Source organism: Aythya fuligula, chromosome 1, assembly GCF_009819795.1.
Source record: "Aythya fuligula isolate bAytFul2 chromosome 1, bAytFul2.pri, whole genome shotgun sequence".
In the NCBI taxonomy this organism is placed as follows: domain Eukaryota; kingdom Metazoa; phylum Chordata; class Aves; order Anseriformes; family Anatidae; genus Aythya; species Aythya fuligula.
The window spans coordinates 125,186,631-125,204,129 of record NC_045559.1 but is presented as its reverse complement, the minus strand read 5'-3'; the positions used below and the strand labels follow the sequence as shown (position 1 = coordinate 125,204,129).

At 37.9% G+C, this 17,499-nt stretch overlaps 1 protein-coding gene across 9 annotated transcripts in view; it reads left to right on the top strand.

Annotated features, from left to right (window-relative positions):
- Positions 1-17,499, top strand: part of CNKSR2 (connector enhancer of kinase suppressor of Ras 2) — a 220,823-nt gene that overhangs the window by 40,198 nt on the left and 163,126 nt on the right. For all 9 annotated transcript variants that reach the window (XM_032202209.1, XM_032202225.1, XM_032202198.1 and 6 more), the window contains exon 3: positions 10,315-10,517. In XM_032202209.1, coding sequence (XP_032058100.1) covers positions 10,315-10,517 — 203 coding nt within the window. The remainder of the gene's footprint in view (positions 1-10,314; positions 10,518-17,499) is intronic.

The following is a 17,499-nucleotide window of genomic DNA, read 5'->3' as shown; positions in this document are numbered from 1 at the left end:
CTATACTACTCCTATACTTACAGCCTTTCTTTTTTTTTATTGCATCAGTAAGTATCTGTCCTGGTCAGCGCTTGCCTGTTCTTCTGATTAGCCTCTGAAATGGACTGTATGTTCAGGAGAACTCTAAGCCCATGAGTGTTCAGCATAGAACAACTGCTCATGCAGGTAGTCAATGTGCGAGTTTTTTGAAATAAAAGTTTTCTGCTTATTTCTTGTTATACTGGAGTTTAACAGGATTCATGATACAATTTGCATGAGTTACAGGTGTTGGATCCAACTGAATTAAGGTCTAATTGGATGCTGGAAATTATCAGTGGTAAGATGAGATAGGAATAATAATATTAATTTTGCCTTGCATACATAATCTCTGATTTTAAGCTAATCGTTAAAAGCCAAAGGGATTGCAGCTTCTTGTTCCTCTCCCCATTCTCTCTGAGTCAGTGAGTGACCACCTAAAGAGTTTTTTTGGTGTAGAGGACAAAACCACTTCCCACCATTTATTCCTTCTCCCACTCTGCAAAGAGAGGTTTCTAAGGCAGAGGGGCTATCAGTGAAGAAAGCTGCTGTGACAGTTGATATGTTTTAGGAGATTCCTTCTTTCTATCCCTTTCCAGCAGTTTTTGGGGGAAGACTTCTGGTGATTTCTGCTTTTTAGCTGTGTTTATGGCAAATAGCAAACTATCTTCTTGTATTACATGTCTGTAGCTCATTGGCCAGTATTTTCTTCCTGGAGGGAAGTGGAGGACCTGAATAAACCATGTTTGACAGGTATGGAGAATGCTTGGGACCTCCTTAGCAAGCAGGCTGTGAACAGTGCTGAGAAGGCAAACTGCTTGGTGCATTAACAGTGGGAACCACTTATGATTGATAGCCTTATTTAAAGAAATTGGTTTGCTGACATTTGACAGAAGGTGGGTGGCTATGGTCTCTCACAGTATTTCCATCGTTTCATAAACACTTGCAACAAATGGATTCTCCAGTGTTTGCTAGCTGTTTGGAGGACAAATGGTGGCCTGTGTCACTTTCTCAGTTGAGTCTCTCTTGGCTGCCAGCTGCCATACTGTGCTGTTTACAGGACGGCAAGTACACGGGCTGAGATTCACAGGTTTTCTTTTCCTGTGCTGCTACAGAGAAGGTGGGATAAAGATTTTGCCCAGCTGCTACTGCTGTTACAGGTCATTCTTGGTGATGATAGTGGGGGCAGACATGTATCATACCATCACTGAAGCTGAACGTGCTCCAGGAGAGAGCGAGTACTGTAACTAATGTGGTATGAGTCTTCACTCTCTCCTTCAGTCTGTGAAGGTGGGAGTATGTTCAGTAGATTATCTTGCCATTATGTTTTTGTTTGTTTGCTTGTGTTTTGTTTTGTTTTTTTTTTTTTTTAATAACTTTGTCAGAAAGGGCAAGATAAATGAAATGCACGCTGTGCTTAAAAATGCTTAAAAGCAGGAATTAAGGAGGTATGTGATGGTATTTAATTGCTAGAGTTTGGTGCATGGTTTTGGATGAGTTCTTGAGAAAACACCATGATGGAGCTACTCCTGTAGAGTTTCTTTGTTTCCAGTAAGACATGTCTTACTTTCCCTTTCTGTTCAAATTGGTACGTGAAACCAACACCACACTGGTGATACCAACAGATGCATTTCTACATCAAGCAGGAATCTATGTTGATTCATGCTGACAAAATCTCAGAACTGGCTGAAAACTGATAAACCAAGAAACTGCATGCCCAGTTATAGAGAGATGGAAGAACTTCTACTGAGTTAACTATCATGGTATTTTTTTTATCCAAACTACTCCCAGTTAATAAAAGATACACTTGCTCATCACTTATAAAAATTATCACCTAGAACCAGCCCCAACCTCATCCTTTCCTGATGCTCATTACAGTGAAGCTAGTGTAAAACTACTTTACATTCCAAAAGTAAACAAACCAGAGCAGCAGACCTTCAACCACATAGAAAATGCCAGGAGCCTTGCTTCTCAGATGGCTGCTTTAAGAACCCAGGCTTACTGAACAATGCCAACTGAAAATGAACTGAGGAAAGACAGAGGTGATGCTTACAAGAGGAATGTATATTGAAGAACAGATTACTTAGGTAATGCCATCAAATTGCTGTAGCAATCTTCAGTTTTGAAATGCATCAGAAGGTCTTGTACCTCCTGAAATACCTAACTTTGCAGGAGGAAAAAAAGAAGTCCATAATTCTTGTTCCATCTTCTGTTTGTCAGGAGACGATGTTTCAATTTATCAAACTGGATATGACCATATTTTGTGGAGTGTCCTTGGCCTCTGATCTTTGTCTCCTTGGCATCAAATTTTTCCCAGAAAATGTTACTTTCTGCCTTGCTGTCTGGAGAATAGAAAGATTGCACAGCCAAAGATTTCTTCTTCCATCTTTAAGAAAATGATCCAATTTTCCTGACATATCACCACAATATATTGATGCTTAAGGGTGTTTTTTTGGTAGTGGTGTTTTTTGTTTGTTTGGTTGGTTGGTTTTTTGCTTTGCTTTTCCAAATTATAATGTACATTTTGTTTGAATGAAGAATATTAAGTTATCTTCATTTCATCATGAACACTTTTTTTAAAAAATGAGAACTTGAAGTGGAAATTATTTTATTCTGAGATGATAAGAATATTTAGAAAACTTCACAAATTACATTTGAATGCTTTCAAATTTTATTTAAGCAGAAGTGTTAAAGCCCTATGAATTTACAAAATATTTTTCAGGGAACCTGCATTTGTGTAGAAGAGATTTTTGTTTAAAAGAAAAAAATGTTTTTGCTTTGTACAGAATACTGATTTTAGTACTGGTTTCATGCAGGTTACTTAAATTTGCTGTGGCTGTGCAGGAATTTATTATACACTGTACATTTGAATCTGTAAAGCTAGAAGATTACAGCAGATGAAATAGCATTATTATTTGGCAGACAAAATGTTGGTGTGTGTGCTAACAACATGAAATTACTTATCATTTACCACTAACACACATTCATTTGCATATAAATGTTTTAAAAAGTAGATCTACTTTACCCATGAATGATTCAATTCCTCTTAAGAATTATGCGTTTTATCTTAATTTCATCTTCTTGCCATTTCTCACACACATACTTTCCTTTGCCCTTATGACTACTCAGATCTTAAAAATACTTTTGTCAGTAATAGTGAATATTACACTTAATCACTGTAGGCTGTGAGGAAATGAGGAAGGCTTTCATTCTAGAATGGAAATGTGTGTACGGAAGTTACAATTTATTGTTAATATTCTGCATGCTCACAGCAGAAAAAAATACTTACACTTTTTACTCTTGCCCTTTGCAAGTTAAAATTCTACTTATATATCATCTGCCTTCCTGTCTTTAGCCTGAGCTAACTTACTGCAAAGAAGGAAATCCTCAATCAAAAGACCATAACCGGATCAATAAAACCAGGGACCTAAAGGGTGTGTGTTAGCTGATCACATTGAAAATGTTTGTTGCTGTTAGTAGATCTTTTCTACAGAACTGCAGTAAAGCCTGTGGTATGCCAAAGGCAGTAAATATGTCCATATGCAAAGGGCGAATGTGAATGCCCTTCCTCTGACCTATCTCAAAAATTGGCTATGTAGATAGATACTTTTCTTAGTTGCTTTTTTCTTTGGGCTGTTCTGAGTTGTGGGCAAGTGCAAAATGTATGCCCTGATTAAAATCAGACCAATTAAAAAAGGCTGTTGCAATGTAAAATGTTTTAAAAGTGGTAGTGTGTTCATAGCAATCTGTTGTTGTTGTTGAAACTGCTGATAAGCTGCTTAAGAATCTGTGAAATGCACTTACCTGAATATATAACTGGTATTTTGAATTCTGGAGAAATAACAGGACCTGGCTGACAAAGGCCAAAATTACATGAGGGAGTAGAATAAATAAATAAATAAATAAATAATGAGCACTTGGTTTTCCAGAATCTGCTGCTTGAATAAGAGGAAGATGAATAGTTATATAATTGCTCTATTAGTGCTACAAAGCATTAACTAGGGCTTGGCTTTTTGATGTGTTACTTGATTGTGCTGTCGAAAAAGAGCTTTTTCTTTTTTTTCAGGAAAGGGGAGGACAATGATTATTATTAATCTTTACCAGGCTCTGCAGGACTGTAGCCGTCATGCACCTGATTTTTTTCTGACTGCAAATGTTTAGGACAAATATATTATTTGAAACCATCTGCCATTTAATCAGTATATATTTAATAACTACAATAAATTATAAGTGCAATTTGAACTATCTGTCTTTATTTCTTATTGACTAACTCTGTATTTATGAAACAGATATGTAAGGATCATATGTTGTGAACTTCTAAATTATCCCATATGTCAGTGCTATTTGAAGGAGAGAGAACCCTAGCGTTGGCATTTCATGATGCTGGAAGAAGGGCTGTTAGGACTATATGTTGTAGGCAGAACTGATGAGTTATAAAGTTACATAAGGCACCTTCCATATGACAAGCTGTGTTCTCAAGCCGCTCACAACTTTAAACTGGTAACCTGGTTTGCCTCATGCTTTGTGCGATGTGTTCAGCCAAATGTTTTTGAGAATGAGATTCAGAACAGGATGCATTTTGTTTATTTCAAAAACAATGCTGGAGAAAAAGTTTGGAATTTTTCACAAGAAATTTTTAGCAACCCCAGACTTTGAGGCATGGTTTTGAAATGGCTGCTATGCACCATAGTATCCACATGATGCTGTTTTGATAATAAATTAAAAAACTTCCTCAGGCTTCCCAAGAACTGAGGGCTCTAATCTTTACTGTTTCCAGTTTGCTTTTTTAAAAGCAACAAATATTACATACAGAAATGCTGCTTAAGAATGAAATTTGGAAGATGAAAGCACTGAAAAACAGTGAGGAGCAAAATTAAGCTTGCCTGAGATTATCTTAAGTCCACTTCTTTGCAGGCATATGCTCTTCTCACAGCAGTCTGTAAACAGGTGGAAAAAAAGCCACAACTTTTTAAAAAAAATGGTAGAAAACTTGATTTCATTCTTGTGATTATCTGTATTTCTGTGAGATATCAGGCATAACTGAGAAGTTATATTTCTTTACACAGAAATTATTACACAATGCACATAATTTATTACACAGTACAGCTATCTCAACTATGATATTTGTCTTTGCAAAAGGTTGCCACTTTTTTCTTCCATTAAAAAATACTGTTTGTGAGTGTGGTGTCAAATATTTGCCAAAGAAAAATAATCCTTTACCTTCTGTAGCTTATACAGTTACAGTAGCCTTCTCCGTAGGGGCAGCAAAATTAATCGATGTAAGCACTGATATCTGCTGTGCCTGCCTGGAGAAGCTGTTCTTATTTTTCTTTTACCCCCAAGCACCAGTGTTGCAGCAGTAGTGTCAGTTCTCATCTTGTGTTGCTTCAGTGAGAGTCAGCACTGGTCACGGCATGCCTTTTGCTCCACATGGTTTCCAGCAGATTTGTGGGCTGAATGAGAAGAAACAGTTATCTAGGCAAAGGGGTCCATATGCTTATTTCTTCATCTTGGGTTATTTGTAGGAGTCATATGATGTCCTTGAACTTAATGTGCCTCTGTGCTTGGAGATGTATAGGCATTTGTGGTTATATAAAAAGTTGTGATAAGGATATATGTTTTAAGGGATATTTGGATTTGTTAATGGGACTGCGCATGTCTTGTCTTCCGCATTGTGGTGTATTTAGATTTGGACTTCTTTTAGTGCCTGAGCTTGGCTTTTTAAGATAGATGTGTTGCACTGAAACAGGCAGCGTAGACATACCCTATAGATGTCAGCAGCCTCCTTTGACTTGAGCACTATATGACTTTCCTTTCTAACCCATGCTAGTAATGTGAGGTGCACTTGCTTACTAGCAAGGGCTAAGTGAATTTAACACAGAAAAAATTGAAATGAACTCTGTTTTTTTTCTTTTTTCTTTTTTTTTTTTTTTTTTGTTAATTTTTATTTGTGTGGTGAAGGGTAACTAATATTCATCAAACAAGTCCAGAAAGGTTCACTTCACTCCCGGTTTGGTGACTGAAGTCTTTTCCTACACTATGGTGCTGGTGCAAGGATGGGCTGGCAGATGGCCTGTCTCCCTCCACCAAAAAAAAAAAAATAGATATCAAAACTCATCAGTGATGATTAGACCTGCTGCTTGTCAGCACGTGAAGAAAAGAGCTACAATTCATCACTCACACTGTCATGTGAAGCCACAGAAAAGTAATTAGCAGGTAAAATGTCTATTAATAGCTTCCACCACCTTTTGCTCGAGCACCTGCTGACAAGCTATTACTCCGTGTAGCTTAGCTTCATCAAGTTCTTGTTTTGTGATTGCTAGAAAAGATGCCATTAGAGCCATTTCTGTTGAGGTGGGGTGTCTCTGAAGAGACTCTTCCCCTGTGGCCCCTTGTTGATAAAGCAGATGTGAAGACTTGCCTTGCTGCTAGTAATCTCTACAAGCACGCAGAGACTTCTTTGTGCTTCTTTCAGTGACTGTAAATTTATTTTGGCTAATGACAGCACAACTTGTGTTAGTGCAGGCTAAATGCAGAGTAGGGAAAAACAAAGAATTGTCGTCTTTGCCTGCAATTATCTTTTTACGTTGCTTGGAAATAAATGCAGCGTATTTCTAAGAAAACAATATTGTTAATAGTATACTATCACGTATAAAGTATGATTGAACTTGGCAGTTATTATTTGAGCAAGCTTTTTTCCAATATTAAAACATGCAACTCTTTGTTTCGTTTTTAATGTGGGCCAGAAATATTAGTGATAAACAAAGTGGGGATTTTGTTAGCTTGGCTGCTGTTGGATCCCTTCTGCTTGGAGGCTTTGATAAACACAGCTGCCCCAAAATATATTCTGCCTGAAAGTTCTCTGTATTTTACATTTCTGGCTATATCTGTCTCATTACAGGTAAAGGCTTTATCAAAATCAGTGCCATTCCTAATGTATGACTGAATTGTATGTAGCTTGGACATCGAGTAGGCCCCTTCATTTTTTTATGTTAAAGAAAATGCACACAGTTGACAAATGTACCTGGAAACAGACTTTGTGTCCCTTCCTTTCCACTTATCTGGCAGTGAAAAAAGGCATCTGAAAAAGAATATGTATGTAGTCGTCACTTGAAATCACAGAATTGAAGGGGTTGGAAGGTACCTCAAAAGATCATCAGGTTCAACCCCCCGCCAAAGCAGGTTCCTTAGTGCAGGCTGCCCAATGTTAACAAGAATCCACTAAGGATGGATAGGAGATGCTTTTCTAAAGAAGCATATATGCACCCTGTTATTCAGTCACAGAATACTGTTTTGATGATCTTCTTGCTCAGCATTTCCTTTTTACTGATGATTTGCTTTCTGGTGGGACTTGAGGCCTATGTGTTATCAGCATAGGCTTCCACTGCAAGGAGGCTCATTGCAGAATACTATCTGCTACCTGCCTCTCTGAATGGGCAAGGTATGGGCCAAGTAAGTGATGGAGAGGAGGATGAAGGAAGAGGTAAAGTACTTTGGAGCTGTCAAGGGAGAGCCGTGGGGTGGAGCTTGGGCCTTGGCATGGGTCCCAGCCATGGGTCTTGTGTGTGGCCTGGCTGGGGGGACGGAGGGTGCCCTGGCTCATCTGGGTGCCTGGTGATCCTGCTGGAGCCTTCCCTTGTGTTGAGAAAGGAGAATGGGTTTGGTGCTGAGGGATTTAGCAACTTGAAACACAGGCCCCATTGTGGAAGTGTTAGTAACACTGAGACACCTGAGGTGTGAGGAGATTGAGAGTTGCTTATATGAGTAAACTGACCCTGCTGAGAATGAGCAAAGGATTTAGATAACCACATTCAGCTTCTCACTGACAGCCTTCTTGATTAAAAAAATTCAGCATTGCTGTATATTGGAAAGAAAGAAGGAAGTCTCATGAGGAGATGTGGCAGAGCTGCAGTTTGTGGTCGTTCCCCTTGGTGTTTGGAGACGTGAGCACCACGGTAAATGTGTGTTGTTATGGGCGTCCCTTGCACTGTGTTTTGGTTTGCTTGACTGCTTGAGACTCCTCTCCTGAATTTGCTCAGTGCAAACTGATTTATAAGAAAATTCCCATGATAAATCTTTTGTCTGGAGTATCCTTTGTTTGTTTCTTTCCTTTTTTTTTTTTTTTTTCTTTCCCCCAAATAAGCTAGATGCTCAAGAAGTAGAATGAAATAAGAACAAGCCTTATTTTTTTTTCTAGCTTATTCCTACAGAGTTGTAGATCTCCATCAAGCTCTCTTAACCACAACAACCACAGGGGAGGAAAAAAAAAAAAAAAAAAAAGAAAAAAAAAAGATAAAATTATTTGATGTTTATCTCTTTAATTTGGACAGATTTAATAAGTTATTAGTTATGAGCTGCTTAACTGCATAATAAAGCATGTTTTACTTTTCCATCTGAATTTGTTGTTTTCATCTTGTAATTTTTTATTTATAGCCTAACTCTATCTGTTGTATAATTGCTATAGAATATTTACATGGTGAAAAAGTCATTGCCCAAATGTACTAACTGTCTAATTGGGAATTGAGCAAGGTGGCAGCACACAGACAGCACCTACGCAGAAACCGTGTGGTTGATAAACATGTCACAAAGTCTTTGCTGGCCAGAATAAAGATGTTCTCAGAAGTTGCTGTAGAGGTTTTAAAAATGCAACCTTAGCATATGTTCATTTCCCCTTAAGCTGAGTCCCACATCTTCCGCTGTGGAAAGACAACTGTCATATTAGTGACTCCTCATTAAGTGTATTCAGTTTACAGGTGTGAAGAAGATCTGGCTGGGAGATGGCAGGCAAGCCATATGCTGAACTCTCTCCTTTCTGTAATATTCCAGCATTTTCTCAGGATTAGAAATTGTGGGAGGGCTAGGGGCTGTGTGTTTACTGGGGTCTACATCAGCGGAATCTTCCTGGAGTCCCTGTATAATTAAAGAGGAGATAAGTTCTTTTAGTAAATGTAGTAGGTGGTTTGGATTAGGAGAATGACAACTGCTGTAAATCTCTCTTTTTTCTTCTTTTTTTTTTTTTCCCTCTCCCTCCATCACCAATTTAAAAAAAAATAAAAATAAAATACAATACGTATGCTTCAGCAGTCTCAATCTTGATTGGTGAGTGTATTCTTTCTCCTCATGGACCGAGTAGCATGGTGAGAAAATTTTGGGCAGTTTGGGATGAGACATATTTTTAAGAAGTAGATTGTTCTGCATGCAGATGAGGTGCTTTCTGCACCCTGCTTTGTTGTTTGTGGTAGAAAATGATCCACGCTGGATAGTAAGCAGCCCTTTACATCATCCTCAGAACAAGTTGTGGCCATAACCCTACGATGTGGTTAAGGCAAGGAGTAGTTTTAGCAGTCTCTTCTCTCCTATGGAAATTATAAGCGCAAGCCTCTGAAATCCCTTATCTCTTTAAAATGGGAAGAAAAAAATCTCTTGAAATAATACTATTATTCTTTGTATTTGTGAGGAAAACAAATCTATTCCAGAAGCAACAAATTCACAGAATCACAGAATCATCTAGGTTGGAATTACAGATATTACTATAATATATTGTAATTAAACGTGAAATTATGGTATTCTCTAGTGCCATTTCATCACCATTTGTATATTTGAAGGATTTTCAAGTACTATTTGTTAATATTTCTGCATGATTATTTCTGTCTCTGGTGCATAGCAGAGGACCATATTTAAAGCTTAAGGGACTGACTCTTAAATGGAAGCAAAGTTTATAACTTGACTTTAAAAGGGCAGCACAGACACTGTGCAGACTAGCACTGTGTTCTCTGGTCTGTGAATCTGCTGGTCTTTTGCTGCTAAAAAGAATAAAAAGATAATGGACATGCTTCCAACAAAAGCAATCTGGTATTACACTGTGTCCATACTGTGTAATTCTACTAGTTGTAAGGCCTCATTCCTTAAGTGATTTTAGGAATCAGGGTGACAATGGGCACAAGGGACTGATCTGTAAGCATTAGATCTACAGAGAGAACCATTGGATCTTCTGGAAGTGATATACTGCTTTGAAAATCGATCTGCCAGATTAGGGTTTCTCTTCATTTTGAGGTGTTTTTCTCAGTGCACTTAAAAACAGCTAAAAGATCACTCATAATTTTTCTCTTCTTTTGTTCTATTTTTATGCACTTTAGAAACAGAACATGCCATCCATTTAAAATCTAATGAGTGGGTGTATTTCTACCTTAATTATTAGGAATGGTTAAGTTTTGAAGCAGAAGAGCAGTCTTGCTGTTCTCAGTACTTCATGTTCAGCAGCAGAGCTAACTTTGTCTTCTTTGTCTCTTTTTATTTCAGAACTATGGTTTGGAAACAGAAAATCTGAAAACCCTTTCTCACAAACTGAATGCATCTGCCAAAAATCTGCAGAACTTCATCACTGGGAGGAGGAGAAGCGGTCACTATGATGGAAGAACCAGCCGCAAATTACCGAATGATTTTCTGACATCAGTAGTGGATCTCATTGGAGCAGCTAAAAGTCTGCTGGCTTGGTTGGACAGGTAAAATCTCCCAAATGTGTCACAGGTAACCAGTTCATACACATGCACAAAACCCAACCTCTTTACAAAATCTAACATAGACATGGAAATTGAAGCAGAATTCATTTACAAATTTGCGGGGAAAGCTTGTAGCATTGTGTTTTTTTTTCTTGTTAATTGGCTGTCATCATGAAATTCAGATAGCATCCAATATAATACATCTAAATTCACTGCAGCCTTACGCATATCTGGAAATACAACACAGCGACAGGCTGACATCATTAGGTTGTGTATATATTTTATTAACAATATAGAACAAATTGACCTGCGTAACTCAAATTCCTTGCTCTGATAGTATAAAATATACTACATATATATACATATATATACATATATACTATACAGCCTGGTGGAGCAGGCTGTCCCCCTGCAGCCCATGGGTTGCAGGGATCTCCATGAGCAGATCTCCATGCTGCAGCCCGTGGAGGAGCCCCCAGTGGAGCAGGTGGATGTGGCCTGGAGGAGGCTGCAGCCCATGCTCCCTGCAGGAGCAGGCCCCAGGCCAGAGCTGCAGCCCGTGGAGAGGAGCCCACGCAGGAGCAAGGGGTCTGGGGGGAGCTGCCGCCCACCCGTGGGGGACCCGTGCTGGAGCAGTTTGCTCCTGGGGGATGGATGGACCCCGTGGGACGGAGCCATGTGGGACCAGTGCTTGAAGAGCTGCTGCCTGTGGGCAGCCCCTGCAGGCTCAGTTTGGGAAGGATGGCATCCTGTGGGAGGGACCCCACGGGGAGCAGAGGCAGGGAGTGACTGTGAGGGAGCAGCAGAGACAAAGTCTCAGGGGCTGCCCGCAGCCCCATCCCCCTTTGCTGTTCAAGGTGTGGAGGTGGAGGAGGGTGGATGGGAGGGAAGGTGTTATTTGTTGGCTTTTAAATTCTCACTCCTCTTGCTTGTTACTAATAGACAACAAACTATATTTATCTCCCTATGCCGAGTCTGTTTTGCCCATGACAATAATTGTTGAGTGATGTCCCTTTCTCATCTCAACCCTTGAGACCTTTCTGTTGTATTTCCTCACCCTTTCCATTTGAGGAGGGGAAGTGAGAGAGCGGTTGTGGTGAAGTTCAGCTGCCCAGCTGAGTGACCACACTGTCACCTAGGAAATATGTGGGATCAGGACTTAACTGCTCTCCTTTACTTCTAATGATAGCAATAGCAATGTGCAGGTATTTAAGATGATCATTGAAACTCTTGAAGTGGTTAAAATGAATCTACCTGTATGTCTTTATAAAATATATTGCAGTGTATTTTTATCAGCAAAAATAAAATCCTTATCCTTATTTTTAAGGTTTAGCTGATCATGCATCTTATTTTGTATCCAGAAGCTGAAGTTTTTTCAAAGTATGATTTTTGTGTAATTCTTAAAATCGAACAGAATTGTTTGGGTTTACTGCTCTGGGTTATGTTGTGTTTCATTTTCCTGAGGAAAACTGGCTTCTGTCCCATAAATGATTTCCATATGAAAGGTTTAGGTGAAGCACGAATCTTTTCCATTTCTTCAGCTGAAGTGTAAGCTCTTTCTTTTGTTCAATAGACTGCAGCTACCACTGCTTCTTCTTTTCTTCCCTCTTTCAAGCCCTTCCAGAGATTTTGAAACTGAAGTTGGGCTCCTGAATTTCTATTTAGACAATTAACATTAGATACACAGAGAAGTGATTAAGTTTAATGGAAAGAGCTTAATGTTGAAACTTGAAAAATTGGGAGTATGTTTTTAGCTCTGTCTCTAGCCTACTGCTGTGACTTGGAAGAACTATAGGCCTCAGTTTTTCTCCCTGCAAATCTTTTTTTGGCAGAGAACATCATATCCTTCTGCATCTTAAAACAGAAAAATTAGCATGAAAACATGTTACACCTAGGTGGATCAGTGTCTGGAACTTCCTTCTATTTAGAAATAATCTTGATTATTTTATCACTGGAATTGGGCATAATGGATAAAGACTGTTAGTTAATAAGTGGAGATAGGATTTTGCAAAAAATAGTTTGAAATTTAAAGAGTAAGCTTTCCCATGTATGTGTATTTAGCACCGAAGAACAAGCTATGGTTTTGGCATCTTAATATGAATTTAGTGGTTGAACTTTAGAAAGAAAGTAATCATTGGTACTAGGAAATATACAATAATATATCTTTGAAATATATATACGTTTAACACTACTGGCATATGTTCTTACAGAGAAGTATTAAAATGGTGTTGTCTGTCTACTGACACTTTTGTTTTCCTGCAGTATTGAGTTGTAGTGGAGAACTGCAAACCTTTCACACTTTTTTTCCTCCCAATTAATTGAATAGTAAAATCTTTAAATAAATAAATTTGAAGTGCCTGCATCACAGCACCAATGTGTCAGTCTATTACTGCAAACTGGGCCAAAATTATGTACTTCTAGTATTAAAAGACAAACCCAATCTCTAAAACTTGTTTGTAGCTCAGAAATCTGTGGAGAATTACCTTAGTAAAATTATACTTAGACAGTTATACTGTGTTTATCAGAGAGAATTCTGTTAGTAGGTTAAAGTGTTGGTCAGGGAAGACTTATTTTTTAAAATAACTTTTAAAAATGTGTATGTCAGTTCTACTCTCAAGTAAAATGCAAAATGACTTTTACATTTATCTGAAGTGTTAGCTGATCAAGTGCAGGAGCTCCAAGAAATTAAAAATGAGGGCAGCCATGGTGGGAGCTCTCTTTTAGCAGTGTTGTTGTTAGCATCCAAATAAAGCTTCCTTGAAGCGATATGTTAATTTCATTCAGATTTCTGGAAAAGCACTTTTGAAGATCTGCGTAGCTTAAACATGTAGTTCTGGCAAATGTTTTCTGTAATGTTTTAAGAGTTTTATGATTTATGAGGGTGTGGAATTTTTTGATTAGGTTTGGTCTTCCTTCTTTGTGAAGCCCCCAAAGTGGGGTGAAAGCAGGCCGATGAATGTATTTTTCTCAGGAAGTCGGAACATCTGGAATGTAATAGGATTATGCTTATTATATTTATTCTAAGCAGCTATTGGGGCCACTAGAGGGAGATAGAAAGATTTTAAATATTAAATATTTAAAGTCAGGAACATGGATTTAGTTTTATTCTGCACAGCTGTTTCTGTTAAATCTGGGCCCCAAATCTTAATTCTTTTGGTTGGTTTCTAATACTAGTTCCATCTCTGGGGTATGAGAATGGGGAGAGAAAACCATTAGGAGGAATATAGGCTGCCCCTATGTTGCCTTACAATTCACACTGGGAAAAAAAACAGTTAGCAGCAGCAACAGCTTGCCTAGAAATGCCATGATGTGTGCTTTTTTTTTTTTTTAATGTATAGAGAATGGCGATGTATCCACAGGACTTGGGCTTCACTTGCTGCTCTAGAAAGTTCTCTCTTTGCAATATTTCCATAGTGTGATTACTGTCTGTAAAGACCTCATCAGGCCAGGCATAATTATCAAATGGAGTGTAAGAGTTGTGATTTGCTGAGTTACTGTCATTGTGGCTCTTGTAGCGGCATTGTGCAGGGCTGGTCCAAGGACGCTCTTTGTTCCAGGTCTCTGCCTGGAGCAGTCCTACTTCCAGATGTATGCCAGAGATCGAGGTTTTTATTGAAAATTAGAATAGCTTTTATTGCTGGGGCTTGAAAGTCATTAAGGAACTGGAAATTTTAGCAGAAAATTCTAGCTGTTTTCAAAGGAGGTTGGCTGAAGATTTTTAGGAGCATAAAATAGCTCTCCAGTAATTAAGTCCTGCAAAGAAACTGTCATCACCCAAATAGATGATGTCCTTAAACTTTTAGACTAATTTTAACTTCCTGTTACTTTTTCAACCTACAAAACCTTCCAAAAATGTTTCGTCTTAACAGTGTTTTATTTAATGGTCTTTCCCTAATCTTCAATTTTTTGCAAGCCATTTTGTTGCCAAACTTTCTTCAAAACCTGAATCTTTTGTGAAAGCATGGTGCATCTCCACTTGAGATATAATTTAGATCTTAATCTGATAGAAAGACATGCTTTACACTGTAGCAACAAAATACTCAGTTGATGTTCAAATCAACTTGACATCTAAATGTCTCCACTGAGAAGTGATGCTTCTCAGGAATTAGAAAATAATATATACAGTCATCCAGGTGTTCTGGACTTCCACTTAGATTGTAGTTGTTACTTTCAGTCTTTATTCCTGTAATTCTTGAAGCTTGTATATTTTGGAGTAGTAATTGATGCCATCGTTCTGAATCTTTCTTCTTCACTGATGTGCTGGGTTCCTGGAAATTATTCTATCTTTTACAGGGCTGATAAACTACATCCTGAAGAGGAAACCTCATTGCTTTTTGTGCAATGTGCTCCTTTGCTTGTGATTATGTACAAAGTTCTTCTGGATTTATTTCTCAATGTATCCTCTGAATGATAGTGAAAATACACATAGCCTTACCATTAAAATTCATGCAACTCATTTTTTACAAATTCATTATTTGTTATAAATTCAGGAGGGAGACAAATACTGTTAAGCAGCATTGTTGTCAAACAAGGAAAACTCTCTGCCTTGTATTCCTGATCACAAAGTATGTTACAGTCTGGAAATCAAGCATCAAAGGTATAATGAGTACAGATCTCCTTCCCTCTCTTGTTTTTTGTTTTTTGTTTTTTTTTTTTTTTTCTTTTTTAATTGCTGTGTTCAAAAATATAAAGTAGTCATAAATCTGGGAAAACTGGTATGCTGACAATTCAAAACAATCAAACCATAGTTGAAAGAAAAATAACAAATAGTTAAAGAAAACCATTAGAGGGCACACAAAGAAAAAAATGCAATTGAAAAGTGCATGCAGGTTATCTAAAAATAAAATTTGAGGTAAACGTCGTATGTCTCTCAAGCCAAACATAACCTTAAGGTATACCAGAGATAATTTTTAATGTATGATTAAAATAGGTTTACTGTTGCAAGTCCATTACCATGAGTTTACAGCATAAATACACTGCAATTGTATGGCATAAAGCTATCTCCAACCTCATAAACAGTACATTTTTTGTACAGTAGTGTGTCCAGTAATAGCTGCACACTTAAATAGAAATTAGATACTTCTGTTATTCACAGGTAAATTTTTATTCTTAGGTATTTACAGTCCTATGAAAACTATTTTGTAGAAGCGTTGCTTTGTTTGTGAGTGTGTTAGTGTTCTCTGCCTCTCTGAGATTTCTGAATTAAGTATGTATCATTCGTCCATGGCTTTATTGAACTGAAAGCACTATGAGTTCACGCAATGTTGAGAATCAAAGTACTTTTTTCATAGTTAACAAAATCATGTTAGTATTTCACCATGTTACTTAAATCTTTAGTGACATCAATGAAAAAATCATAGTTTTTGCCCAGAAGCAAATATGAACTGAAAAGCCATTAAATCATAGGAATCCCAGAAAATTCATCTGATCTCTTCTGAGTTGGGAGTGTTAAACACAATTTATAAATAAATTTATTTCTTTGTAAGACACAGCTCTTGTGCTGTACTTGCATCTCATTTCTTTTCTACTAATTTGCTACAACCTGTTGATTGTGCTACTGAATTTGTGGTGAGTCCTGTTAGTGAAGGGCACTCAGATTCATCAAACACTTTTTCTTAGAAAAAGTGCAGAACTTACCAAGCCAGACAGACCGAAAGCTGTATTTTCCTCAGAATCTGGTCTCTCCTCGAGTGACAGCCTTGAGTGGTGTTTATTGACTCTCTAATGAGTCAGAGGCTGCTGCAAAATAAAGGCAACCTTGTGAGCAAAAGTGCCTTTCACACATCCTTTAAGCACTCAATTTTTCCCTTTCAGATCCTACTGTACATCGTACACTTTTTTTTTTTCCCATGAGATAGCTAGATTTAACAGGTAGGACTCATTAATTTAGTCTGAACTAGGAAAGACTATAAAGCTCATCATGGAAGTTGAAGGATCCTGAGGGAACCTCGCCTGGAGTCATGTTTGGTGACAGATTCGTAAACTTTCTTGTCTCCTTGCTCTGCCAGCACAAAGCTTAATGTATTCCTTGCTTCTACTGCTGCCTTCTTCCACGTTGATCTTGGTTTGGTATGCTCTTTTCATTCACGTCCACCATGGTTTTATCTTCTTTGGAAACAAATGCTCTGGATGCTCTGAATGAGAAATAGTTCATAGTTGTGCTTCTGGGCTTCCTGCACGTGCCTGCTATTTAATATTTGTGTTGTGTACTCAGAAGCAAAGACTCCTCATACTATACATCTTGTGCATCAAGAAGAGTGTTATTGTCTCCTTACAGTTTATATAGATATTGCTAATATTTGCAAATGTGGAATTAGAGACTAGGATTGGAGAAGAGCTGGTTGTTCTTAAAACTTTAAGTCTTTGTTAAAGACACATTCAAGATATCATGGTAGTTTATTTTTCAATTGAGAAATTAACAAAATATCTCATAGGAAGTTGTTATAACTACCACAACATTTTGTGTCTGTTACCATGTCATAGATTTTAATGGTCATGAATTAGGATTTGTCAGGGAACATTGGATTTTCTTAGTATTTTCTTTGACTCAGTCATCTGTGTGGGCAACGATTCAATATGTCTTTCACAGCAATACTCTTGTATCCCTTGTTTTTCACTGCAGTTCCTTATCCCCATTTTGGAAATAAAAAATTGCTGCATGGATTAGACTGAGGTCTAAGTAGTAGGAACAAAGAGGTCTTGTGGAAATAGCTTTTGTATTCCAGGCTTTTAGAGCTGTGGCCAGAGAAAAATTAGCAGGCTGACAAATGTGTCCCAGTTTGATTAATTTACCATTCTTACCTGTAGTCTGATACATGAGCAAAATGGCACAAGATGAACAACAAGCCGTACTGTAAATAGAAATTGTTGGTCTTCTAAAAGATGTGGGTCAAATTGCTGACAGTAGTAATGGAACTTAAAATTTCAGATTAAAAGGCCTTTCTGGCAGGTTTAGATTTGCTTTTCAGGCCAGTCACAGAATGGT